The 25,371-nt window shown below is 41.9% G+C and overlaps 1 protein-coding gene across 8 annotated transcripts in view; it reads right to left on the bottom strand.

Moving 5' to 3' along the window:
- ARID1B (AT-rich interaction domain 1B) overlaps positions 1 to 25,371 on the bottom strand; it is a 411,849-nt gene that overhangs the window by 343,049 nt on the left and 43,429 nt on the right. For all 8 annotated transcript variants that reach the window (XM_082668765.1, XM_082668758.1, XM_082668762.1 and 5 more), the window contains exon 2: positions 18,198 to 18,392. In XM_082668765.1, coding sequence (XP_082524891.1) covers positions 18,198 to 18,383 — 186 coding nt within the window. In that variant the 5' untranslated portion in view covers positions 18,384 to 18,392. The remainder of the gene's footprint in view (positions 1 to 18,197; positions 18,393 to 25,371) is intronic.

Genomic DNA, 25,371 nt, shown 5'->3' with positions numbered 1-25,371 from the left:
CATTCGTGAAAGCTGATAAAAGTGGGCAGATACTTCATTGTGAAAAAGCACAATCACTTTGAAAGACCATATGTACAGTTACGTAAACGGCCATGTGAACATCAAACGCTGGCCAAATAAATTGGACTCTTATTTTTTATTCCTGACACGTAAGACTACAATCTTGACTTTTGTTGTAATTACTCTAACAGTTTGCTGTCGTTGTTCTTAGTTTCCCACTGGTCTTGGCACTGGGCCACACATACAGATACCATGAAGCTGCCCCCTCAGACAGAATGCCAATGCGGCAAGATCACACAAAGCTGAGTGCTGAAGGGCTCAAGGATTGTGCTACTATGGTTAATGTAATTTTCTGGATAAATAAGTATTAATCAGAACTTTCTTTTAGTTTCAGCCTTTATTGTTAAAAATTCCATGTGAACATCGACATTAGTAAAAATTTTCTGCCGTGAATGAATATCATTTCCTCTTTCTTGGAGAACTGAAGGTTTTCAGACGTCTCTGTCATGATTCTTACTCTCAACCTTGAAAGCAGAGGTGTGCGGTGACAGGACGAGGCGGAGGCAGGTAAGTGTGGCCGGAAGCAGAGCCGCTGCTCTCTGACTGCTGGATGGACTGGGTCCTCCAGAGGCTCCCAGGGTGCGTGCAGGTGGGGGACAGCAGGCCCAGAGCTATAGTCAGGAACTCCTTTCTATTTAAAGGTTAAGCTTACAAAATTTTATGTAACCTGCCCTTTTTTTTTCCTCTTAAAAGCAAAAGGCAACCAGAAAAATGTTATCTACTTGTAGATTTGCATTAAATAATTTTATCACAGAATGTAGCCACATTCAGTGTAGCCACATTCAGTGTATCCTTAAAACTGAAAACACTAGGATCATCTTCGACCTAAATGTCATTAAAATGTCTGCTCTCATATGCCATTAACCTCCAGCTTTTTTTTCCCCTGTTGTATCACCTCTCTCAACTAGACTCTGCCTCCCGGTTCCCCTTCAGTGGGGAACTTTTATCCTGACGGCACTGATCTCTCCTCTGGCTGGTAGGAGAGCCTTACTGGCCTTCCTACTTCCGACCTCCCCTTGGCTCCTTCCTAAACACAGCTGGGGAGGTCATTTTCCCCTGAGCACCACTTCCTGAATTCCAGGAGGCTTTTCCTGGCTACTCTAAACAAAGGCCATCCCCGCCTCACACAGCCTCCTCAGGCCAGGCGCCCTGCCAACCAGAGGACACTCCAGTTGTGCTGTTCAGTTCATTTATTCATAGGCTGACTCTGGGTCTTCAAATTCCTTGAGCCACTGGAAAGTCTAGGGTATTACCAGGTAGCACACTGTGCAAACCTCTTGAGTTCCCAACAGATTGGTAAGAAAAAAAACTGCTTTATTAAAGATGTCTTTGTAGAGATTTCCAGCAAACATGTCAGATTAAATAATCATGTTTATCTCTACTCCCTCATAGAACCCCATTAAAATAAAAGTAAAGGAACTGTTTTAAACTATAAACCCACAAGGACAAAGAAAACCGAAGATGAGATGACAGCAGATAAGAGAGGTCAAAAATTTTTGGAAGGAGTAAAGCAGACAGACAAGTGATAATTAAAGTTTTAATTTGTTCTAGGTGAGAGGATAAGAAGCAAACTAATTAAAGCTCAGAACCCCAAAGACTCAGGAGTCAGAGGATGGCAGGGGGCTGGGTGAAATGTGTTAGTAGTTATTCAGAGCCCCCCTCCCTAATCCCAACCCCAGTCCTGTCAGAAGTCAAGAGGATTCCCATCTGGAGGGGTTGGCAGTAGAGAGGGGCTGGAGAAGAGAGCATTAAATGGAAACACACACACACACGCACACAGACATATGCACATACACGTACACACACATATTCAGCTTCCAGATGCCCTGACTTCCTCTCTGGATGAGTAACTGTGGGGAAGGGAGAACACAGATAACATCTGAGGGGTCTCAGACAAAATGGTCTGCTCCCCTCCCCATTAACCAGGCCCAGCAGTGGGCATGCCTGTCGGAGTACACAGAGCTTTCTATCAGTGTTTAGCTTTCTGTCCATGTGCACCAAACTGTTACAACAGACGTTTCAAGAAAGGCTTCAAGAGAACACTGTGGAGCAAATCTCCAAAAACAAAGATCCTAAGATGATCATCGGCGAGATAAACTACCGCATCCATCAGAAAAAGAGTAAGATGGCATTTTTAAAAAGGCAATTTAGACAAAAACAAGTTCATGGAAAGTGAAACTATGAAAGCAGAAACCAAAAATTCACCAGAAGAGCTGGAAAACAAACTAAGACTATCTACCAGGAAACAGAATAAAAAAGACAAAGGGATGAAAAAAAGATAGAACAAAAGGTTTAAAAAATAAAGAATTAGGGCTTCCCTGGTGGCGCAGTGGTTGAGAGTCCGCCCGACGATGCAGGGGACACAGGTTCATGCCCCGGTCCGGGAAGATCCCACGTGCCACGGAGTGGCTGGGCCCGTGAGCCATGGCTGCTGAGCCTGCGCGTCCAGAGCCTGTGCTCCACAACGGGAGAGGCCGCAACAGTGAGAGGCCCACGTACCGCAAAAATAAATAAACAAACAATAAACAAGTCCAGAATTTCTAACATCTGACTAATAATAGTTCCAGGTAGTAAGAGAGGAGAAAAATCAAGATGAGGAAATTATCAAAGAAATGACAGCCCTCCCTTCCAAAAAATTCCCTGAATTGAAGAGTTTCATACTGGATTGGCCCAGCAAAATGAACATAAAAATACCACCTGCAAGGTTCATCAATATTTTAGAATCAGAGAAATAAAAAGCTTCTAAAGTCACCAGAGAGGAAAAAAATAGGTGGCATAAAAAAGATGAGGCACTAGATTTCTCAACAGAAGCTTAGAGAACAATCGAACAGTAACTTCTGAAGGAAAATTATTTCCAATCTACAATTCTATACTCAACCAAACAACTAATCAAGTGTAATGGTAGAAATGACATCTTTCTGACATGCAGGGAAACATTCCTCTCACCCTTCTTAAGGAGCTACTGGAGAATATACCCCACTAAAATGAGGGAATACATGAAGACATGGGTTCAGAAAATTGAGTTTGAAGCCAAAGTAATTCTAAGAATGATGGTTAAGGGAAATTTTACTACACATATGCAGCAAGACATGAGAGGAACGGAGTTCAGAATGCAGAAAAAAGAGGAAGAGGGATTCCAGTTCTGACTGGGGACTCAACCACTGCCTGCTGAAAGCCACAGAAATCTGGAAACACGCAACACGCTTCATTCCAGATCAAAATCTGCCGTGATCAGTCTAACTGAAAGAATTTAAGTCATCTGAATGCATCCTAGCTGCAAGGGAGCCTATGAATTTGAGTCCTGAACTGTAGAGGCAGAGCTCTTAAACGTGGGCATTTCTCCAAACAGCTATTCATCAGAGGGTGGGCATCCAAGAACATGAAAAACATTGAATACAGCTGATTAATTGATGGGTCCCACCTTACTGAGAGGCCCTGTACAGTTCTATCAGAGGATGAAGACGAATTGGTGATGTTTACATTTTTCAAAAGTGAAACAGTGAGGCAATTACCAACACCAAGATAACAGAAAGTTGTATATTAAAGAAATATATTCATAGTTCATGTCTCAACTAAAGACAGTTACTTTATACAGCCCTATTAATGTAAACACTGAATGTTGATTTAGCCTTAATGGGACGAGAAAGGGAAAAGGAACTCTAAGGCAGGACAGTGTAAAAAGAGTTAACTTTTACATAGTAGAATAGATAAAATCTAAATTTGAAAAAAAAAATAGCAATATAATCATGTCATTTAGAAATGGATTTAAGTACCAGAATAAATTATTATGAATTGAAAATGGCTGCCTCCAGGAAATGGAACTCACGGGCAGGGAAAGATGGAGTAGGAATTGGTATTTTTCTCAAGAAGCCTTGTAATACTATTTTTTAAACCGCGTACACACACTGAGGAAACTCTTTTTTAACTTTTCAATTTACATGTCTCCTCCACTAGACTGTGAGCCTCTCGATGGCAAGTCCTTTCTACCGAGTAAGGAGCATACCGTAGACCCTCTTTAACACTGGTCATCTGTAGCCAGATGTCCAACCAACATTAAATAGCTGTGATATTTTTTAAGGTACTCTCTCTTTTTCAAATACAAATAGGAAAGATCCCTCAGAATGAATATGATAATTCATTAAGAAGAGACTGTTGTAGGGCTTCCCCGGTGGCGCAGTGGTTGAGAGTCCGCCTGCCGATGCAGGGGACGCGGGTTCGTGCCCCGGTCCGGGAAGATCCCACATGCCGTGGAGCGGCTGGGCCCGTGAGCCTGCGCGTCCGGAGCCTGTGCTCTGCAATGGGAGAGGCCGCAACAGTGAGAGGCCCGCGTACCGCAAAAAAAAATAATAATAAAACAAAAAAAAGAAGAGACTGTTGGGCTCAGCTGCATTGCCCAGCCAATCAGACTGACCCTGTGGTCCATGCGCCAGAAGCAAACTAAGCCAAGTGTAACAGTAATGGCAACAAGGGAAAATCTGCGAATCCTGACACTGACACTGGCGTCCTTTTTAATCTAATCTTTATAAGTAACTTGCTAGATATTGCAACTATATGTTATCTGTAGGAATGATTCAAGTGCGCATATTCGGCAAAGCAATCAAAACGTAAGTTCAAATGCAGGTTTCCCAATGGCAGGTGAGCCACTAGTAACGAAGGATTTGCGAGCTTCCTTACTCATATTCGAATTATAAGAATCAGGTAATCAACTTAAAACAAGATAAGTCATCCCTTACATCTTTACCTTGAAAAGAAATCATTTGACTTAATTCGTGTGTGGCTCTGGATTTCCATGTAACTAATGTTTAATAATCATATAACGCCAGGCTCACATCTTGTCATAATATTAAAAACAATGTAATGAATACTAATAAAAAAAAAACAAGAAAAGATGCCCTAAAATATGTTATCAGGGGCAATAATAACAGGTAAAACTGGCAATAATCAGAAAAAGTGATGAGAGGTGCAGTTTTTTACATTCCTACTTATAAAAGCAGAGGTCAGAGATGAACATAAAAGTCAACTAGTAAACTCGTTTAAGGGGGAAATGAAAAATGTTTACGTTTTTATTCAAAACTTAGCTTCTTTATGTATTTCCATGTCACAATAGCTAAAAAGTGGAAATGACCCAACATCCATCAACAGATGAATGGATAAATAAAATGTGGTATTATCCACATAATGGAATAATGTTCAAACACAAGAAGGAATGAAGCACTGATACATGCTACCACAGGGGTGAACCCTGAAAGCAGCCAGACACAAAAGGTCCCACATTATATGATTCCATTTATAATGAAGTGTCCAGAATAGGCAAATCTATAGAGACAGAAAGCAGATTAGTGGTTGCCAGGGGGAGGGGACCTAGGGGGAGGAGGAACCAGGAAGTGAGTGCTTAATGGACACAGGGGTCTCATTTGGTGGTGACAAAAACATTTTGGAACTAGACAGAGATGATAGTTATGCAATACTGTGAATGTACTAAATGTCACTGAATTGTACACTTTAAAGTGGTTAATTTTACGTTATGTGAATATCACCTCAATAAAAAAAAAACTCTAAGTGTGACAGACATGGTAACATTCGGTTTTCAACTTGGTAAAAGTCACAAAGGACTTTCCATGAAACTAATATGCAATGTCAAAATGAGGCTACCTTAATTATAATCAGTCTTATTATTTAAGAACTCAAATGAATCCTAGTCTCAGTGATGAGAAGCGTTCCAGTTTTACCAGAATCATAAAATGCAGTGCTAGCACGGGCCCAGACTTAAAGCGCCAGGGATCTGAAGTCCTTGCTCCGCCACTTAGTAAGCATGTAAATTGGAACAACCTGATCAACCTCTCTCGCCTCACTTTCCTCATCTGTAAACTGAGGATCCTAACACCTACCTCAGAAGGCCATCGTGAGGACTGAGTTAATCGACGTAAAGCAAGAAAAACAGTGCCTGACAGAGAATAAGCCCTAACAAACGCTAGCTATTATTATTATTAATAATTTAAAATGGAGATAAATCGCGTGGCAAGAATTAAATGAGTGTAATGTAAAAGTACTTATTAGTATAATTCCTGGCACCACGACTGTACTTTGTCATCTAGTGACCGCCTCTCAAGAGTACTAGGGAAACGGGCCCAGGAAGAAGACAAGGACACTGTGGGGGGAGGAGGGGGCCGGTAATTCCTGTCCTTCCTGGAAAGTGAGAATTACTTACCTACCATACATCCTCAACGGGAATAAACCACACGGCAGTAATTTTTAAAGATTCAGGCTAAATCACCTCTCTCTACTCCTAGGTGTAGCCGCAACCTCCACTTCCGGAAACAAGCTACAGTGCAGTGTGGGTGTAAAGGCTACAGCTCCAAATCTCTGTCCGCAATATACCCTTTCTAAAAGCTAAGCGTCTGCGAAGTGCTCTGGCCCCATAAAGCACGTCTACTCAGAACAGTGAGCTCAACTTATCAATTCCACTTACGGAGAACTAAAATGTCAAACTTCACGGTTTTCTCCATAAATAAACACTGACTTTTACACAATTCCAGTATGAGCATGGATGTAAAATGTGCCCCCATCATTTCACAGCCCCCATACTTCCACCACACAGGACAGAGCTCTGCCTCCACTGGGAAGGAATTCTCTACCCTCCGGCAGTAAATCCCCACCGGAAAACTGTCTTTCTATAAACGGCCTCCTAACTGTTTGGGGGTGGAGGGCAGGGGTGGTCCACAGCAAGCAACGTCAGATGGCCGGTGTTCGGACGAAGAGCTGAGCTCGCAGCGCACCGGCACCAAATCTGAGTCAGCTCTGAGCTAGAATCTTAGCTCCTCTCCCTCCTGAGAGCGCTACACTAAACACAGGCAAACGCAGAGGAACATCACCGGCCAGGCAGTCATGGAGCAGCTGTCTCCAGCCCAGTCAATGGGGTTAGTCCCAGCCAGAAGGAATACAGGGCCCTGCACTGCACACACTGAAATAAGCGACGACAGAAAACCAGCTGCTGTAATTAGCTCAGGCATCAGAAACTCCTCAGGGGTCTAAAAACAGGGTTAAAAGTACAGCTCAGAGACGTCAGCAGGCTTCCTACAGGTCAGCAAAGGAGATGGTCACTGAGTTCAACTGGAATCTAAGGAGGCAACGGGGAAAGAGCCTGCCCGCAGCCGAGCACAGGTGCCAGACGCGCCGCTACCACACTCAGACCTCTCTGCACTGGGGTCCACGGATCCCACTGGCCAGAGGCTACAATTCTGCAAATTCTTTCCTTCGCTTGTTTGAAAATGTTGGTGAAGTGTCACGTACTGCTCTAGATGATGGGCTACAGCGGGGCAAAACCAAGTGCCTGCTGCCCAGAGCTTCTGCCCGAACAGGAGCAAAGCACACGCAGGTGGTAAGCGCGGCGGAGGAAGGACGAATGCCCGGGCGGGAGGAGTGTGTGCTTCTACTCCAGCGAGTCGCAGACGGCACCTCAAGTTAACATTTCTTCGAAGAGAAAGCTAGAAGTAATAAGACAGCAAGACTCACAAAGACCCTGCCAAAGCCTCAGAGGCACAGGAAGGACAAACACGAAGGCACAGAGGAAGAAAGACGGTATTCTGAGGGGTGAGGGTCAGTGGTGGAGGCTCAGGGACCCTGAGTGAAGGGGGGACTCCCAGAGGCAAGGCCAGGGCCCGACGGACGCCCTCTAAAAGGACCATTCTGGAGTCCGCTGTGATAATCCACATGGGAGATGGGGGCTTGGCCACAGGGTGGCAGCTATCAAGGTGGTGAGAAGTACTCAGTTTCAGGATCTATCTTGAAAAAAAGGGGCAATGGAATTATTTAACAGATTGAAAGGCTGAGAAAGAGAGGATGACTGTGAGGTTTGGGCCTGGGCAAGCAAAGCAGAAGCACAAAGCTGCCATTTATGGGGTGAGGAAAACGGTAGGAGGAAATGGAGCAGGTGCTTTTTACACAGGAGAAACTTGGGAACCGTCAAATGTTCTCTACAAAGATTTAGTAACCAAAAGCACCCCGCCCCGTCCCCCGCCAGTTATGAATTCAGAACTCAAATTCATAGCCTCCCTTGCAGCTAGGATGCATTCAGATGACTTAAATTCTTCCAGTTAGACTGACCATAGCCGAATCTGACTTGAAACTACACACGCTGCATGTTGCTCGTTGCCCCATTTCTGCAGCTTTTAGCAGCTGTGGTCAGAACTGGAATCCCCCCGGATCCCTGTGCTTCACTGTGCACTCTGTACGTTATTACTCTTGTGACCTGCTGCATGTGTGGAGTAAAATGTCCTTTAACTGTTCATTCTGGGACGTTCTCTACATGTGCTGTGATACACCTGATGTCGTGAAGACAGGGCCAGTGATGTCATACGTTATCACTCCTTCCACCCTTTATTTTTTAAGCCAACGAGGAAGAAGAATGGGGGAGAACTCAGCCGCAGACAACAGTGGACAAGGGAGAGAGCTCTCCCTCCAGCAGCCCAGTGCACTTGGAAGGGAACTCTGGTCTCTCCTCTTCTCTCCAACTATGAGAATTTGGCCAACTACCGGGGAATAAGATCCTCTCATCTCTGAGACCCTGACAAGTGGCAAGGGACATACAGGTAGGAAGTACAGAAGGAAAGTCGTATTTCTGTATGAAGCCCACAACACTGAGGAGACCCTCCAAAGATGTGAAACGCCTACATACCTAGGCGTAGATACTCAGCTATCTAGATAATCTAGACACCTAGATTACTGGGCTATCTCAAGATCTTATTGGAAATTTCAAGGTAACATAGTAACTAAAGGAAAGGGAAGTCTCCTTTCTGGCTGACTGTTTTGCGGTACGCGGGCCTCTCACTGTTGTGGCCTCTCCCGTTGCGGAGCACAGGCTCCGGACGCGCAGGCTCAGCGGCCATGGCTCACGGGCCCAGCCGCTCCGCGGCATGTGGGATCTTCCCGGACCGGGGCACGAACCCGTGTCCCCTGCATCGGCAGGCAGACTCCCAACCACTGCGCCACCAGGGAAGCCCCATGGCTGACTGTTTTAAGGAATATTCTGAAGCCCACAGACCAACAATTATTCTGACCCTCAGCTCTTCCGCAGTTCTCTCTGGCAGCAATGATGATGATGATATTGATTAAAAAGGAACTTTTTACTTTTAGTGTTGGGAAACCGTCCCTGCTTGGCTGTCTTTTCTGTGGAAACATCTCAAATTGGTGTTCCCTTCCCAGCAGAAATCTCTCCAGCCCTCCTTGGGACCAGCTCCTACAACCATCCAGGTAGAACTCAATTTTTTCAGTCTCAGGACCATTAAGTAAAACTTAATTACCTCAGCAATGATAGATTTTTTTGCATTTTTATTCCAGTACTTTCTGGGTTTGTTTTTTGGGTTTTTTTTTTTTTTTGCTATTCATCTTACTTTTTGTTTCTGAATGTTTGATGTTGTCTAGAACAAAGGCAGTGCCTTTGACTAACCCTGAAGAGCCAATTCCACTGGTCTGTTTGGTAGTTAATTAAAAAAAAAAAAAGTATACTCTTAATGATTTAATACCAATAAAGGGAGACCAATTTGCTTAAATCTTTGGAACAATCTGTTTTCTAGATTAAACACACTTTTTTGTAGGAAATGGGAAGCTGCGTAATGCCTGCTGCTGTAGACAGTTACTAATCTTGGGTTTCGGACTTTGTTAGTAGGCAAGGGATGTTCATGTTATATACACACACTAACCACACTCAAGTCTCAGCTCCAGAATTTCCAGGAACTTTCTAACACCTGGCTCCACGTAGGGAGTTCCTCTTGAGGTCAGAGAAACCTGGACTGAGCAAGGTCCCCAGTGCTAGTGAGGAGTCCACACAGTCCCACTGAGAAAAGCAAGGCTGCTGTGGCTCCCTGCTTTTTCTCCTTGTAATCCCCTCTTCCCTTCATGCTTCCACCCACCTTCTTTCTCTTCTCCCTCTCTACTAAAGTGTTTTTCTAATTCCATTCACAACTACAGTTTTAACTTTTATAGCTATTTTCAAAACTGTAAGGGCAAATGGCCTTAATAGATTTGTTGCATATAAAAATAATCAAACTGCCATAAACAACTTTTTACCAGAAAGAATTTAACTTTCTTCCACTAATATAAAAGAAGAGACTTCCTTTACCCTTAGGAAAAAACTTGTTTTAAAATACAAAAACAAAGCCATCCAGCTCTTCTTTGTGGAGGTGAAAGAGGAGTTGAAGTAACGGCACAGGACAAATCTTTTAAAACTTATTATTTCCATTAAGAATTCACTGTACACAGTTTATCCCAATGTTGTACAGTATACACTATTTTCAGAACTACTTAGAAAGTAATAGTGTGTAAAATGTGTAAGTAATTACTGGCTCTCTTTGATTCTTTTTGTGACTCCAAGTAAAGTTAGCACCCTCAAACTTAAGATTTTCTACATACTAAAAAAAAAATAACATTCTACATATCTAACACACACCAGGTATTCAGAAGGAAGAGTTTCCCTGAGAAAATTTTCACTTTAAAAATAATAAATTAGGGGACTTCCCTGGTGGCCCAGTGGTTAAGAATCGCCTGCCAACGCAGGGGACACAGGTTCGAGCCCTGGGCCAGGAAGATCCCACATGCCACAGAGCAACTAAGCCCGTGCACCACAACTACTGAGCCTGTGCTCTAGAGCCCGTGAGCCACAACTACTGAGCCCATGTGCCACAACTACTGAGCCCGCGCACCTAGAGCCCGTGCTCTGCAACAAGAGAAGCCACCACAATGAGAAGTCCGCACACCACCATGAAGAGTAGCCCCCACTCGCCGCAACTAGAGAAAACCCACGCTCAGCAACGAAGACCCAACGCAGCCAAAAATAAATAAATGAATGTATTGAAAAAAAAAGTTAGAAGATAATTTATTGTACTGATTACAACAATTTGCTAAATCTTTGAGCTAATCTCTTTCCCCTTTAGAAAGAATTTTAAAGGATTTGGGTTAGTAGCTGTACTAATACAACTTGTCAAACGTTAACCCTTAAATTTCACCAGACTGTATTTGAAATGACAAGACTCTAAACTCTAAAATAAAAAGACATTAACTTACTATTATCTTAAAGGGAAAATCCAAGCTGGGAGATCTTACAGTCAAACTCATTTAGCAGATGAGCAGAGTGAGATACAGATTTTTTCAGTATTGCACATAGATTAAGCATTAACCGACAAGGACTGAACTGTTCCAACTCCTGGTTCTGGCCACATTTCTTCCCTTTAAGCAGTGGTGAGTTTCTGACTCACTGGAGGAGGGCTGGAGAGCAAGCACCCAGGGCGTACACCTGCAGGTCAGGAAGCTGCTTCTGTGTCTATCTCTGACACCTGGTTGTTAACCCTAGCTGCACAGGAGTCACCTGTGGAGCTTAGAAAGAGGGAAGCTTTTACATTCAGATGCCATTGATATGGGCATCCACCTGGGAGGTATCAAAGCACTGTAGGAGAGTCTAACCTTCGGCAAAGTTGGAGAACCACTGGCCTAAGCTAAGCCACTTAGTTTAACTTTCTATTTATCTTCTGGTATTTTTGTTTTTACCGTTTGCTTTTCAGGGAGCTGTGAAGGAACGTGGTTGGTTGATTTTACTGTTATCAACTGTTAGCTTTAACTGAATTGTTTAAATTTTAACATAAATATCACACTAAATGTTTCTTTGATGAAAGCAAATAAACCAAATGTATTTAAATATCCAGGTGATTATAACGCTGCCTAAAACGTATACTTGAGTTTTACATTTCAAAAATAAAAATATAATAGAAAAGCTTAACAGATATTTTAGGTTGAATGTCTAGATATGTAAAATACATAGAACTCATATGTAAATGAAAAAACAGAATAAGCTACCAGCAGAGAATAGGCACTGTACACTGTATGTAACCTTTAAAATTTCTAGGGCAATGTAAATGTCCAGGTTAAAAAATAATAATAATAATAAAAAATATACACACACACACATCAGTATAAACTTCCTAATATAAAAGTAGCTTTCCAGGACTTCCCTGGTGGCGCAGTGGTTAAGAATCCGCCTGCCAATGCAGGGGATGCGGGTTCGAGCCCTGGTCTGAGAAGGTCCCACATGCCGCGGAGCAAGTAAGTCCCTGCGCCTCAATTACTGAGCCTGCGCTCTAGAGCCCACGTGCCACAGCTACTGAAGCCCGTGTGCCACAACTACTGAAGCCCGCATGCCTAGAGCCCATGGTCTGCAACAAGAGAAGCCACTGCAATGAGAAGCCCGTGCACCACAACAAAGAGTAGCCCCCGCTTGCCACAACTAGAGAAAGCCCGCACTCAGCAACGAAGACCCAATGCAGCCAAAACTTAAATTAATTAATTATTTTAAAAAAGTAGTTTTCCAAACTACAAGAGAAATCATTTCACATTTTCTCATTAAACTTTCAAGTATAAAACCTGGTCTTCCCTCATTTTTAAGAAAAAAGGCTAAAGATTTAAAACTTTATATTTAACCTAAAATTTAACCTCTTCTAACACACCTCTGTTAAGAATGTCACACTGAATGTTTCAAAATATGTTGAAATTCAACTACAATATAAGAAGTAAATAAAACCAGTTAAATAGTCCAGAAATTTAAATTTTAAAGCACAACTAAAAATTAACATATCTAGAGATCTTTTCAAAAATATTTTCTTGGTACAAAACTCCATCTACAGGGAACTTTGGCATCAAAGACAGTAGCATCTGCTATCTACTTGGAAGCAGAAATGTGAGGTGTAAAGCTTATATATCTTCATATTCACTGATGAAGAACAAGTGAGGAAATCAAGACAAAATGTGGCCAACAAAAGGCCATTATTTATAAAATCTGCAACCCGTGAAAAAAAACTCCAAACGTTTCAGGTATACAAGCAAAGCAGCTTGGCTCCAACTCTCTTAGAACAGAACATGCGTATAGAAAAATGCTGTGAATAACACAGCAGAAGAAATCTCAAAGCATTCACTATTTTACTGGCCAAAAAGTTTACCTTCATCTTATTGATTTGTTTGTTTATATGTGTATATATCTATATACATGTAAAATACATGTTTAATATATTATTTAGTACAGGTAGATGTCTCTGAGTGAATACAAACTATCAAAAAATTAAGACTCTGAAGGTAAAACAGACACTAGGCACCCATTCCTCTCCATTATGTTAAGCCTTCCTTTATTTCACTACGTCAAGCCTTCCTTTCTCATCCTATCACACCCTATTATGCTCCTTAAATAGGAAGCTCTGTTTTAGAGAAAACTCAGCTCTGTTTTAGAGAAAACTAAAATTAAGCCCTGACTATTGAATTCACACTTAGGATTCAGAGAGTAAGTCTAAATAAACATTTCATGTCAAAAAACTCTTTTAGGGCTTCCCTGGTGGCGCAGTGGTTGAGAGTCCGCCCGCCGATGGAGGCGACACGGGTTCGTGCCCCGGTCTGGGAAGATCCCACATGCCGCGGAGCGGCTGGGCCCGTGAGCCATGGCTGCTGAGCCTGCGCGTCCAGAGCCTGTGCTCCGCAACGGGAGGGGCCACGACAGTGAGAGGCCCGCGTACCGCAAAAAAAAAAAAAAACTCTTTTAACCAGTCCTTCTCACCCCATTCTTCCTTACTTTTCAGAAACATTGTTAAAACTATATCGAAACATAATTTTAACTGTATTTTAAAAAGCAATTTTTTTCCAGAATAGATTGACAATATAAAGTAACACAGGTGGGAATCCTAGAATTCACCTGGCTCCTTAATAACCCCAAGGAAAACATTTATTTTAGCCAAACAATTGTAATGTTTGTCTCCTTTTAGAAACATCTGCTGCCAAAATAAATACGTGTGTTGGAAGAAGTGTTTTGGCTGTTAAGATGGTACCAAATAAAATGCTTATGTTCTGAAATAAATATTCTACTCAAAAAACACACAGCAAAATAGACACATCCAAAGGGTGTAGAGGATAAAGGCACAAATTGAAACACCTATTCATTTTTAAAGCCTTTTTCAAAACAACCTTGGTGTTTAATTCAGTTGTTATTCAGATTGAAAGTGATAAGTTCAGATGGGTCACCTTAACAAAAATAACAAGTTCTATTTAATTTTGCCACGATATCTTTCAAAGCAATAATTATATTCCATATTCTTGTTGTTGTAAAGGTCTTCACAATACAGATGTGTTTAAAAACTAAAAAGTCATGTTTTCCCATTGCAGAAGCACTCATGAACTTATACATCTCTCACTTTGCCCTTTTTCTCCTTCCCTGGTTTTATAATTCCAACAGGTATCAGGTTATACAAACATCTGCAACAAGATATGGAGAGTTAAAATACCAGTCCAATAACACTTGATAACTCGAGAAAAATCTCAGACCACATAATTGAAATCAGCTTGACACAAATAAATATAACTTCGCTTCTGTAACCTATTTCTTCTCGGTGTTATTTCTTTTATATGACAAATCTTTTTTAAAGCAAGTCAGCATAGGCCTATGTATACATTTATGATCACAAAGGACAAGAAAAATGAAATAAAACATTTGCTCACCCACATCCCCGATCAAGCAAAGGATACATTGGTGTCTAAGTTTAAAAAAACAAAATCTAAAAAACTCAGAGTCAGATTCTAGTAACCTTAAAGAATATACATCCTCTGTGTAGCTCCGTATTAGATGAAATCAACCAGTGTACTTCTGTTAACCATCCCCAGGTTTGAATTCCAGGAGCCTAGGGGCAGAACATTCTCCACAGAGGCACAGAAAATTCATTTCCCCTCTCAGCTCAATAAAAACCCAAGTAGACTAGTTTTTAGGACACGGTGCAAAACTAATCTGTTTACCATGTCTTTGTCTGATGATGTGAGAGAATCAGCAAGCGAAAGACCACAAGTCTAGTTCCAGTTAATAAATACCAAAACGATGTACTATTATCACATCATGCTTCGAAGACCCAGTCATGAGTATAGTTCAAAAATAAAATTATCACCATACAAATCAAGAATCCCCAGGTTAATACTAAAATCCAACACTCAGTGGCCAGTTCCCCCTAACTCTCCAAGACAAAAAGTAAGCAGTGATACTATGAATGTTAAATTTCATATAAGCACTGTGGTTCTTTCTAACAGAATACTCATTTAAAATTCCTGTCACAGGAGTAGAACGCCAGCCAGGAATCAAACTGTGACCCCTGAGCCAAAGACAACTTACCACTCAGCTAGTAAGTGGGCAACTCAACATACAAACTTGAATTCCTACATTTTAATCCTTTGCAGAAATATATGAGCGATATTAAATGAACTGGATTCAGCTCATTAGAGGTTCACAAACCAAGCACAGAAAGCTTTGGAGGCCATCCAAAGTAAAGTCATGCCTAGGTGGTGATGTCCACTCAATAAAAACTCAATGTCATCATTATCTTCCAGTTTTTTCCCTGAAGAACATTACCAGCCATGACCACAACAATGCTTAACCAATTACATCAGCACTAAGAGAAGATGGATAGGACTGGCAGCCAATCACTGTGCCAGGACCTTGTTTGTGGACCAAGTTTATAATTATCCAAAATTCGCAAATAAAGCAACTCACCGAAAATTCCTCACCAAAGGACACAGACTAAAGCTAAAAAAATAAATGTGTTCTAATAACCTTTACCAAAACCCACATTATTTCTTTTCCTTTCCAAAGCTATTAATTAGCCTACACCTAACTGATCACATGAACTTGGTACTGTGCTGTGTGTCCCCTTTAAAATGTTACACACATTCAAAAATGCATTAGCAGTTCTTTTTAGCCTTTTAGGTTTCAAAACAAAAAAACAATACTTGAAGGTCTTATTATAACTAAATGAAAAAGTAAAAAAGCAATAAACATTATTTAGAACGTCCGATTATGATTAACTCAATATGGAAGTGTGACAGCCAGGGCATTCCATTTCTTACCAGATACCCTACTTTTCTTTCATTATCAGAAAGATCTGTGCTTAATCAGAATTAGGCATTTTTTTGGGGTTAGTAGTAAAATACCTAATCTAAAATCTTAATTAAAAAATTTGCTAAAATACTTGGTGGGTAACCTTTATCAATTTGTCCCTTCAAATAAATCTGAGAGTTACTGGATTTTGAAAGTATGTAAATCCACCAGGATGAAATAAAACAGAAAAGCCAAGAAAACTAAGGTTATTCTATGTAACTGTGTATGTCCTCTACTTTTAGCCTTACATATGTGGGAAGAAAATAATGAAAAAAAATATTCCTAGGTGATCATTCTTCACACCTCTCCATTTGTTAGATTCCCACCTTGGGACTGCAAAATAAACCAACGTCTTAAACTTCGAATAAGACTTCAACTCATTCAGAGAAAAAGGTAAAGGGTCATCCAGTAGCTTGCCATGAACAGCTCCTTTTGAAATGACTCTCGAATTTCCCTTCAGGAAAACATGGTGGAGAGGAAGGTGCAGGAACAGGGAGTGGCGGCATCTACTTCCCTCCACCCGTCCTGCCATTTCTCACTGCCCTTCTGTCTCTACTCTCTTCCTGTGGCCAGAGTATCATACAGAACTGTCAGAGCCCAAAAGAAATCAGCTGTAGAGCAGAATCAGGACTCTATTCGGCTGGCTGCCTGGGCCTTCTTCCCCTCAACTAAGGGAAAATTAGCTTTAAAACGTAAAAATAAGTAAAATAAAATAAAAGGAAGAGAGAGAGAGGAAAAAAAAAATCACAACTCTCATCGTACTTTTCAATCATTTACAAATTAAATCCTTCTCATAACTAGCAGCCTCAACTAAAGAATTTTACTCTAGGCAGCAAAGTATTACTGGAAGAAAGGAGTAATGTTGAATCAAATTACAATACAATTAAGTATGCAACTGACTGCTAAAATTCTGAGTGGCCAATCTTTAATAAACAAGGGGTGAGAACTTCTGACAATAACGAAGGCCATTTAAAGAATCAATAGCTGGGATTCAAAGGCTGAGCTGCTTCTATCTTTCCTTACAACTGCCTTAACATAAAAATATCGCCAAAGGACAAACTAAGATAAAGAGGAAAGACAATTTTCAGTCTCTAAAAAGACAGGGCTGAAGTGTCATTTATCTGTGAACTTTTAGGACACAGCTATGGAGCATATAAAGTATATCATTCTCCACATTCACTTCAGAGAGAACAAAAGTTCTATCCAACCTTTTTCCACAGTGATTTTTGGTCAAACATGGGGAAGAATTTCCTGAGAGGAAGTACTGTGAAACTCTGGAACGGGTTGCTTGGCAACACTGTGGAATAACCTATCTGGAGGCAGGAAAACAAGCAGGGCATCAACCCGATGCACCACCAGGTTAAAGGCATGGTGCGGGAATTTATAAATCAGCCTTTCTGGTGCTCCTAGAAACGACATACCCTAAAACAAGTCTGACTCTCCTCATGGCAACATTACAAGGATATACTCTCCAGTATCCAAGAGACTGGAGGCTTACTACTGCAAGAAGGTAGATGGTCATTTAAGGTAACTCCAACTATTTGATTCTAGAGAAAAAGGAGAAGAATATTGTTTTTTAAAAGAAGAAAAACTCTTTTTTGTTTATGTAAAAACACAAAACCCATCAAACCTACGAAAACTGATACACATCAAATTCTCTTATAAGAAATACAGAAATCTTTTTTAAAAGATACAGAAGAAATACGTCAAGAAATAAAAGCAAAATAACTTCTGGGGAGACTCAAAAAATTTTAAGCTGATGCCATCTTTATGAGAAAGACCTTTAAATAACTTAAAACTTCACCCTAAGAAGTTTATTCACAGCTCAAAATTTGACACTGTCTGACATCAGAAATATTAGAAAGCCAAGTTCACTTTGGGGTTTAGATCTATATAATTTGCTGCAAAATGAGGACACAGTCAATCTTTCAAATATAGCTGGTAACACAGGCTTCCTACCAAACAGGAATTCTGTCCACTTTGCTCTAAGAAGGTCACTTTTCTTTCTTTAAAAGAGAGGGTGGGAAACATTGTACCTGTGATTATTTCAAGAAACTATGAAATCTTTTAAAAAGTAGAGAAAAATCAGTGAAATGCCCCCCCAATACTCTCAAAACTAATCTTCGGTAGACAGTAAAAGACAAAGACAAAACTAGGACCAACTGTGCGGGGAAGTGGAGTAAAAACTAGCACAAACCTGCTGCTGTGGGTACTGCATTCCTCCCATGGCCCCTGGGGTCCGACCTTGAATGCCAATCGGATACCGCTGTGGGCCTGGGGGGCCGTAGGAACCTGCCGGGTAAGGGCTGCTCTGCTGTGGCTGAGAATGAGGGTTACTGCCCATCCCATACAGCTGAGGTCTCTTCATCACCATGGGATCCATTGGGCTGCCCTGTGAAGAAATACACGAAGAAGTAGGCTTATTAAGTCATTATTACAAAGGCAGAAAGTTTGCTATGCTAACGTATACATTATAAACGCAACTATCCTTTCTTTTGAAAATATTAAAAACGATGACCTGACAAATAAAACCCAGAAAAACATTAAGAAAAAAACCTAGGTGGATATAAGACATTTAATTTTTTACTTTTAGTAAGGCTTTAATAATTAAGAGGGATCTGGAGCAAACAATATAAGGAAAGATTTCGCGTTCATCTAAAATTCTACTATGCATACGGGAAACGGGCATGAGTTAATCTCACCCAGCTCCTTTTAGCTTACTAGTAACAAAGGTAAAGCACAGCGAGTGGTTAGGAACCCTTTCTGACTTCAAAGTATTCTTAGAACAATTACTTTATTTTAGACCTGAGTCTGCAAGTCCTGATCAAACATTAATGCATCTGAGTGCTCATTAGAAAGTGAAAGGATAGATTTCAGATAACACAGAATGTCTAGGGTAAAAATTTTCAAAGATCACTAGTGCACATGAATAAGCACCCAGACTGTGAGTCACAAGCCACCTTCTCCATGCAAGTAAGCATCTTACCAAACATAACCAGTTCAAAACTAGACTTTGAGTTTTATTTTTGGCTTGGTGAGTCAGCCCATGGGCCTCAGGGCCAAGGCCATTCAGGAGAGCCGAACTGGAGCCTCAGTCTGCGCTTTCATGCCCTGGGTGCTTCAAAGGAGCAAAGCGGTGGTGGCGGAAGTCCCTCACCGCGGTGCTACAAAGGCCTACAGATCCCTCCTTCCTTCCTTCCAAAACCATATACTGATGCCTACTGTGTGCCAGACTCTATGTTCACACTGAGTACACGGGGACTCTCAGGAAGGCTTGAAGATTAGCAGGGTAAATGGAAGAAGCCACGTTCAAGGTGGGGAGGGCCAGGGCACAGAGTACCACGGAGCAGAAGAAACGGCATAAAGCACAGGCTCAAGGGAGCTGAGCTGCCTGGCGTGTGTGAGGAAACATAAGCAGTTTAGATCCAAGAAGCCAAGCGGCAGCTGGAGCAGGCAGAAGCCAGTAGATGGGTGAGCCTTACGTGCTATTTTAAAGGCTTCAGATTGTACCTTGGGGATAAACCACCGGGTGCTTTTAACAGAGAACTATAGAGTCAGATCCGCCTTCCGCAAGGACCACTCTCTTGGCAGCTGCCCGGAGCCAGGGTGGGCTGCCACAGAGGCAGGGGAGCTGAGGTCCTGGGCTGGTAGCAGCGCTGGGCAAAAGCAAGCCCAGATTCAAGTAAGAGAATGGCAACACAGCACGACTTGTGAGTGATGGAAGACAGGTGTCAAGGGTGGCTTAACAGATGATAAGACACCAGGTGAGACAGCATGCAGTAGTAGAAGCAGATCAACCCTCCCCAGAGGGCGGGAGCCTTTAGTATTCTGCATATTAAAACTGAGGTTCCTGTAAGGAAATCCAGGTGAAAATATCCAGAAGGAAGAGCCACCATGAGTTTCCAACTTGGGGAGGAAGGTCTGACCCAGAATCATAAATAGGGAAGTCAGCATACAGAGAATACATGCTCCTGGAGGGCGGCGACTCCTGTTTTACTCACTCACATTATATCTCCAGGACACAAGTCAAACAGTGCACCTGGCACACAGTAACTCCTCAGTAAATACTGGATGAATTCATTAATATGAAGAACATAAAACTCAAGGACTCTACCCAGGAAGAATATATGAAAAGAGAACAGTAGGTAGAAGGGAAAAGGAGGCAAAAGAATGGTCAGAAAATGTAGTTAGAGGTTGTAGAGAGCACGGTGCTATGGAGGAGAAGGGAGCAGGTGTCGCAACATGCCAACTGCAGCCCAGGAGTCCGACAGGTGAGGGCTGAAGCTCTGGCTACGCCTCGTGACTGGGAGGTAACTGCTGAGCTGGGCGAGGGCAGTCTCGTTGCAGAGGTGAGGGCAGCTCCTGGAAGACCGGGAGCTGGGCATGAATAGGAGGTGAGGGGGAGCCAGGAGTGTAGACCCCAAACCCAAGGCGGGAAAGCTACAAGAAGCCCCAATCAAGCAATTATACTCCAATAAAGATGTAAAAAAAAAAAGAAGCCCCAGTCCTACACATCCCCCAAGGCTGCCCGCAGTCTCTGCCCTCCCTCCTTCTTAGGGGTACCCTGGTGCTCATTTCAATGACTTGAGTAACCCACTCATCACACATTTACTAAGCATCTACCATATGCACTACGCAGGACACTGGAAGCAAAAAGTGGACAAGTGTCGGTGGCTGTCCTGGAGAGGTGAACAGGCTGAACAAAGATGACAGTGCAGCCCAGCAGACATCCTGAAGGGGCCGTGAGGAGAGAGCACGCCAGTGGGTCTGAGTTCTCACAAAGCCCACCTATAGAAATACCTGAGCTTAGTCCTGAGGGGTTCATAGGAATTTGCCAGGAACTGATCTCACCTGAATGAAGATATGTGTAGGCCAAACAGCTCCGCTCAAAATTCACAATTTCATGGAATTTCAACTGTGCCACTTTCACCAGCCAAGAAAAACGTTTACTTACTGTGACAGAAATTGCTCAAACAATATACTGATGTTACACAAACTGTGCTGACTTCACAATCAACATACAAACATACATGGTGACCTCATGTAATGAAACTAAAATTGAAAACTAAATTAAGTTTTCTCAGAATGATTTAAATTAGAATTTATGCCTAAGAAAAGCAAAATGTAATGATTTTCCACACTTTCTTTCAAAAGATAAAATAAAACTTTCTATGAAAGTGTGAAAATCAAGGCTGAGCTGGTGATGCTAGAATCCGCAGAGTGAATGAATGGCCCACAGAGAGTAAATCAGATTTCAGGCTAAATTTCCAATATGGGGCCCGAGGCAGCCCTATCTTCACATTCAATCTGAATTAGCCGGGGCATAGGAAAGGTCTGCTTACTTGACTTTAAATAGTGCACGACCCAAACTGGCTTAATTAAAGCAGAAATTTAAAATGGGAGAATGATTGGAATGTCTATATTTTAATGCTATAGATAACAGTGCAGCAAATTCACCTTATCAGTGACTGAAACTGTTTTGTAATATCTTTCTCATCACTGCCATAAACTCTCACAGCCCTACTTAAAATTCAGTTAATTTGCACCCATGTCAAAATGTTAGCTTAACCCTGAGATTTCTGAAAATCGAAAGCATGAAATACACAGATTATCTCTACCTCTCAAAATGCATCAAATGCCTTTCAGTGAGATTCAGATATGAAAATAAGATACTTACACAGTGCAAATTATTTAATTTTAACCTTCTCTCCTTATGGCCTATTATTAAATAATCAACCACAATCCAAATTCATCCCACTGTGTACTCTTGCTACTTTTAACACTAAATATGTACCACTGCAGGATCTCAACCCCTGCTTTTTACAACTCTCTCCTTAAAGAAAACAAAACCCAGATCAAATCTAAGACTTTCCCAAAAATCAATTCACTTCTCATAGTCACATCTAACCCAAAACAACTTTGTATTTTTATCATCTACCCTTCTATTGATTCTCCAGTATCACCATTTTCAATTCTCACATATAATTTATATCAGAGACCACCACATTAAGAATAGTCCTCAAATATTTCTCTAAATATGTTATTCCAAGCACATTTTTCCTTTCTAGTTACCATTCCACAACTGCTGCAATTTGGACTTCAATTCCATAAAATAAGACAAGCGCTTTTAGAGTCACAGTGTGTCCAGCCCATTTTCAAAGAAGTCTTAACATAACTAGTCTATGTTTAGTTACTCAGCTTCTAATGAATTTTATTACTTGATAAGACTTTCTTGTAACTCTTCCTTATTCAAGTAAGTTTTTACATATGTATATATTTAAATATGTAGTTATGGGGGTTCCCTAGTGGCACAGTGGTTGAGAGTCCACCTGCCGATGCAGGGGACACGGGTTCGTGCCCCGGTCCAGGAAGATACCACATGCCGCGGAGCGGCTGGGCCCGTGAGCCATGGCCACTGAGCCTGCGCGTCCGGAGCCTGTGCTCCGCAACAGGAGAGGCCACAACAGTGTGAGGGCCGTGTACAGCAAAAAAAAAAAAAAAAAATGTAGTTATGTATGTATGAGTTATAACTCTCTCTCCCTCCCCCTCTCCCTCCCCCTCTCCCTCCCTCCCTCCCTCTCTCTCTCTCTCTCTCTCACACACACACACACACACACACACACACACACACACACACACACACACACACACACACACACACACACACACCCGTTTCCTGGATCTCCTTCTGGCAAGCTGCCACTGCTGCCTACATCCTCCAAAGTCTCAGAAGGTTTCCCATCCCTGGGACTACTAAATAAGAAGGAGTACGAAGTAAATTTTTTAAATATATATTTGAATATAGATTCTAGACATATCAGGTAGCACAGTTAGGCTGTATTATAGGTTAAATAGGGTTTCAGAGGCTGGCCTGGAAATCCACCTACCCTTTAAAGATTATCCAAGTTAAAGAACAAGTCCCTATATATTTTTAGCATCCTTCAGATATATATTCAGATATTATAGCATCCTTCAGATGCTTTTTATACTTAGATATTCCCTCATTATCCCTCTTTCAGAGTATACATACACAAGTATTTATAATAAAGATATCTACGTAACCGTATTCACTCCTAAATATCAAGTTAAGGGGATATCTTATTAGTAGTTTCTTTATGAATATAATATTTCACAATTTTTTCAGCCAAATTCCTTAAACCACAAATTGAAGAAAGACATTGAAAAACCCACAGAAAGAAGAACTATCACATCTTCTTGATCTATAATCATATCTATATATCTGGATTAAACAAGAGCTCAAGGAAAGAAAAACTCTCCCCCTTTTGAATCATTATTTGGGAAAATGTTCTGTCTTACCAGCAACCAAAGAAAACTTTTGAAGTAATATTCCATTACGTATGAAATGACAAAAATAATAAATCCCAATGTGAGTCAACGAGTATTTGAACTAGTATGTATAAAGCAGTGGTAAACTCTTTCTGAAGGATAATATGACAAGAAGCTTTTATTATTATTATTATTTTATTTATTTTTTGGCTCTGTTGGGTCTTCACTGCTGCACGCGGGCTTTCTCTAGTTGTGGCGAGCGGGGGCTACTCTTCGTTGCAGTGTGCAGGCTTCTTATTGCGGTGGCTTCTCTTGTTGCAGAGCACGGGCTCTAGGCGCGTCGGCTTCACCAGTTGTGACACGTGGGCTCAGTGGCTGTGGCTCACAGGTTCTAGAGCACAGGCTCAGTAGTTGTGGCGCATGGGCTTAGTTGCTCCGTGGCATGTGGGATCTTCCCAGACTAGGGATTGAACCCGTGTCCCCTGCATTGGCGGGCGGATTCTTAACCACTGCGCCGCCAGGGAAGCCCACTATGACAAGAAGCTTTAAACAAAAGCTTCAAAAATTATTACCTTGTTCCAACTATAATACCCTCTCGAATGGGGCAGGGGTGCTATTTATCCAAATTTGTCTGCAGCTACATGATTTCTAATACTGAGGGGAGAAAGCATGGTCTGTCCTGTGGGGAAAGCATGGACTTTGGACTCAGAGAGGGTCCACACCCTTATCCCAACAGTTAATACCACTGTGTGACTCTGAATATTGGTGCCTATTTCTTAGTTTTCTCACTCACTAAATGCGAGAAATACCTGCCTCATAATTATAATGAAAATTGAATTAGTGAGAACTAAAAGGATCTCAGAGCGACTAGTTGTTCAAAGAAGAAAACTGAAACAACCCAACTATTCAACGATTGTAGAATATGAGAATGAGCCATAATATATCAGCATAGTGGAATGGACAGGGACATGGAAAAGTACATCTAAAACAATGTCAAATGTTTAAGAGTGATGTGCATGAATTACAGCTGTGTGAAAACTCAGTTGATAGCGATCAGGGCCAGCCAGAGTGACCTGTAAGTAGTGGCTGTCATATCGCGAGGCAATCTATGTTGACTTTTCTGTGATGATGTCTAAATATAACTATAAAATGCCTGTTTTTTCCCAGGCATCCTGCGAACACTACCATGGCTTGCTGGGGGATGGGGGTGGGCGGGACACAGCTGCCCCACATTCGGCCGCCTCCGTCCCCGCACCTACACCCTCACTCACAGCACACACAAGCAGGAGGATGCTGCTGCTCTGCTCTTTGCCTGTCTAAACCCAAGCTCACTCAAGCCCCGGATCAAGGACCACACCCCAGTAACACTATCTGTGGGACCTGCTAGAATCTCTCCTATGCAGGCTGTAACCGACTTCTGGGTTGCCTTATATTGATATTTAACTCATGTACCGTTTTTTTCATTTTTATGTGTTACTTCTTAACTCCCAAGGAGACTAAAATGGCAATGTCCATGCTTTGTACTTTTTTATGTCTCACTCAGCATACAGCACAAATGACTTAGGAGGATCATGGTGCCTCATAACTGCCTGGGAATGAGGACTGATCACATAAAGTGTTCTCGAAAATAAAAAGTAAAACTCACTAAGCAATTTCTGTACACACATGCAGAAGATGCACGTAAAGTCAATGATAATATATAATGCAACATTAGTAGTCAAATTCTTCTCCTAATGGCATTAAAATCAGTTTAAGTGGGCTTCCCTGGTGGCGCAGTGGTTGAGAGTCCGCCTGCCGATGGAGGCGACACGGGTTCGTGCCCCGGTCCGGGAAGATCCCACATGCCGCGGAGCGGCTGCGCCCGTGAGCCATGGCCGCTGAGCCTGCGCGTTCGGAGCCTGTGCTCCGCAACGGGAGAGACCACAACAGTGAGAGGCCCGTGTACCGCAAAAAAAAAAAAAAAAAAAAAAAAATCAGTTTAAGTCAAAAACAGGCACGGGGCACTAAATATTCTTCCCTCACTTCATTCATATTCCCTTCAAGCCAGAAAATACCAAGATTCTCAGTTACCACTGTCACTACTA

Source organism: Grampus griseus, assembly GCF_964374135.1.
Source record: "Grampus griseus genome assembly, chromosome: 13".
Classification (NCBI taxonomy): domain Eukaryota; kingdom Metazoa; phylum Chordata; class Mammalia; order Artiodactyla; family Delphinidae; genus Grampus; species Grampus griseus.
Note: the sequence above shows the minus strand (reverse complement) of the source record. Positions and strands in the feature narration are given on the sequence as shown.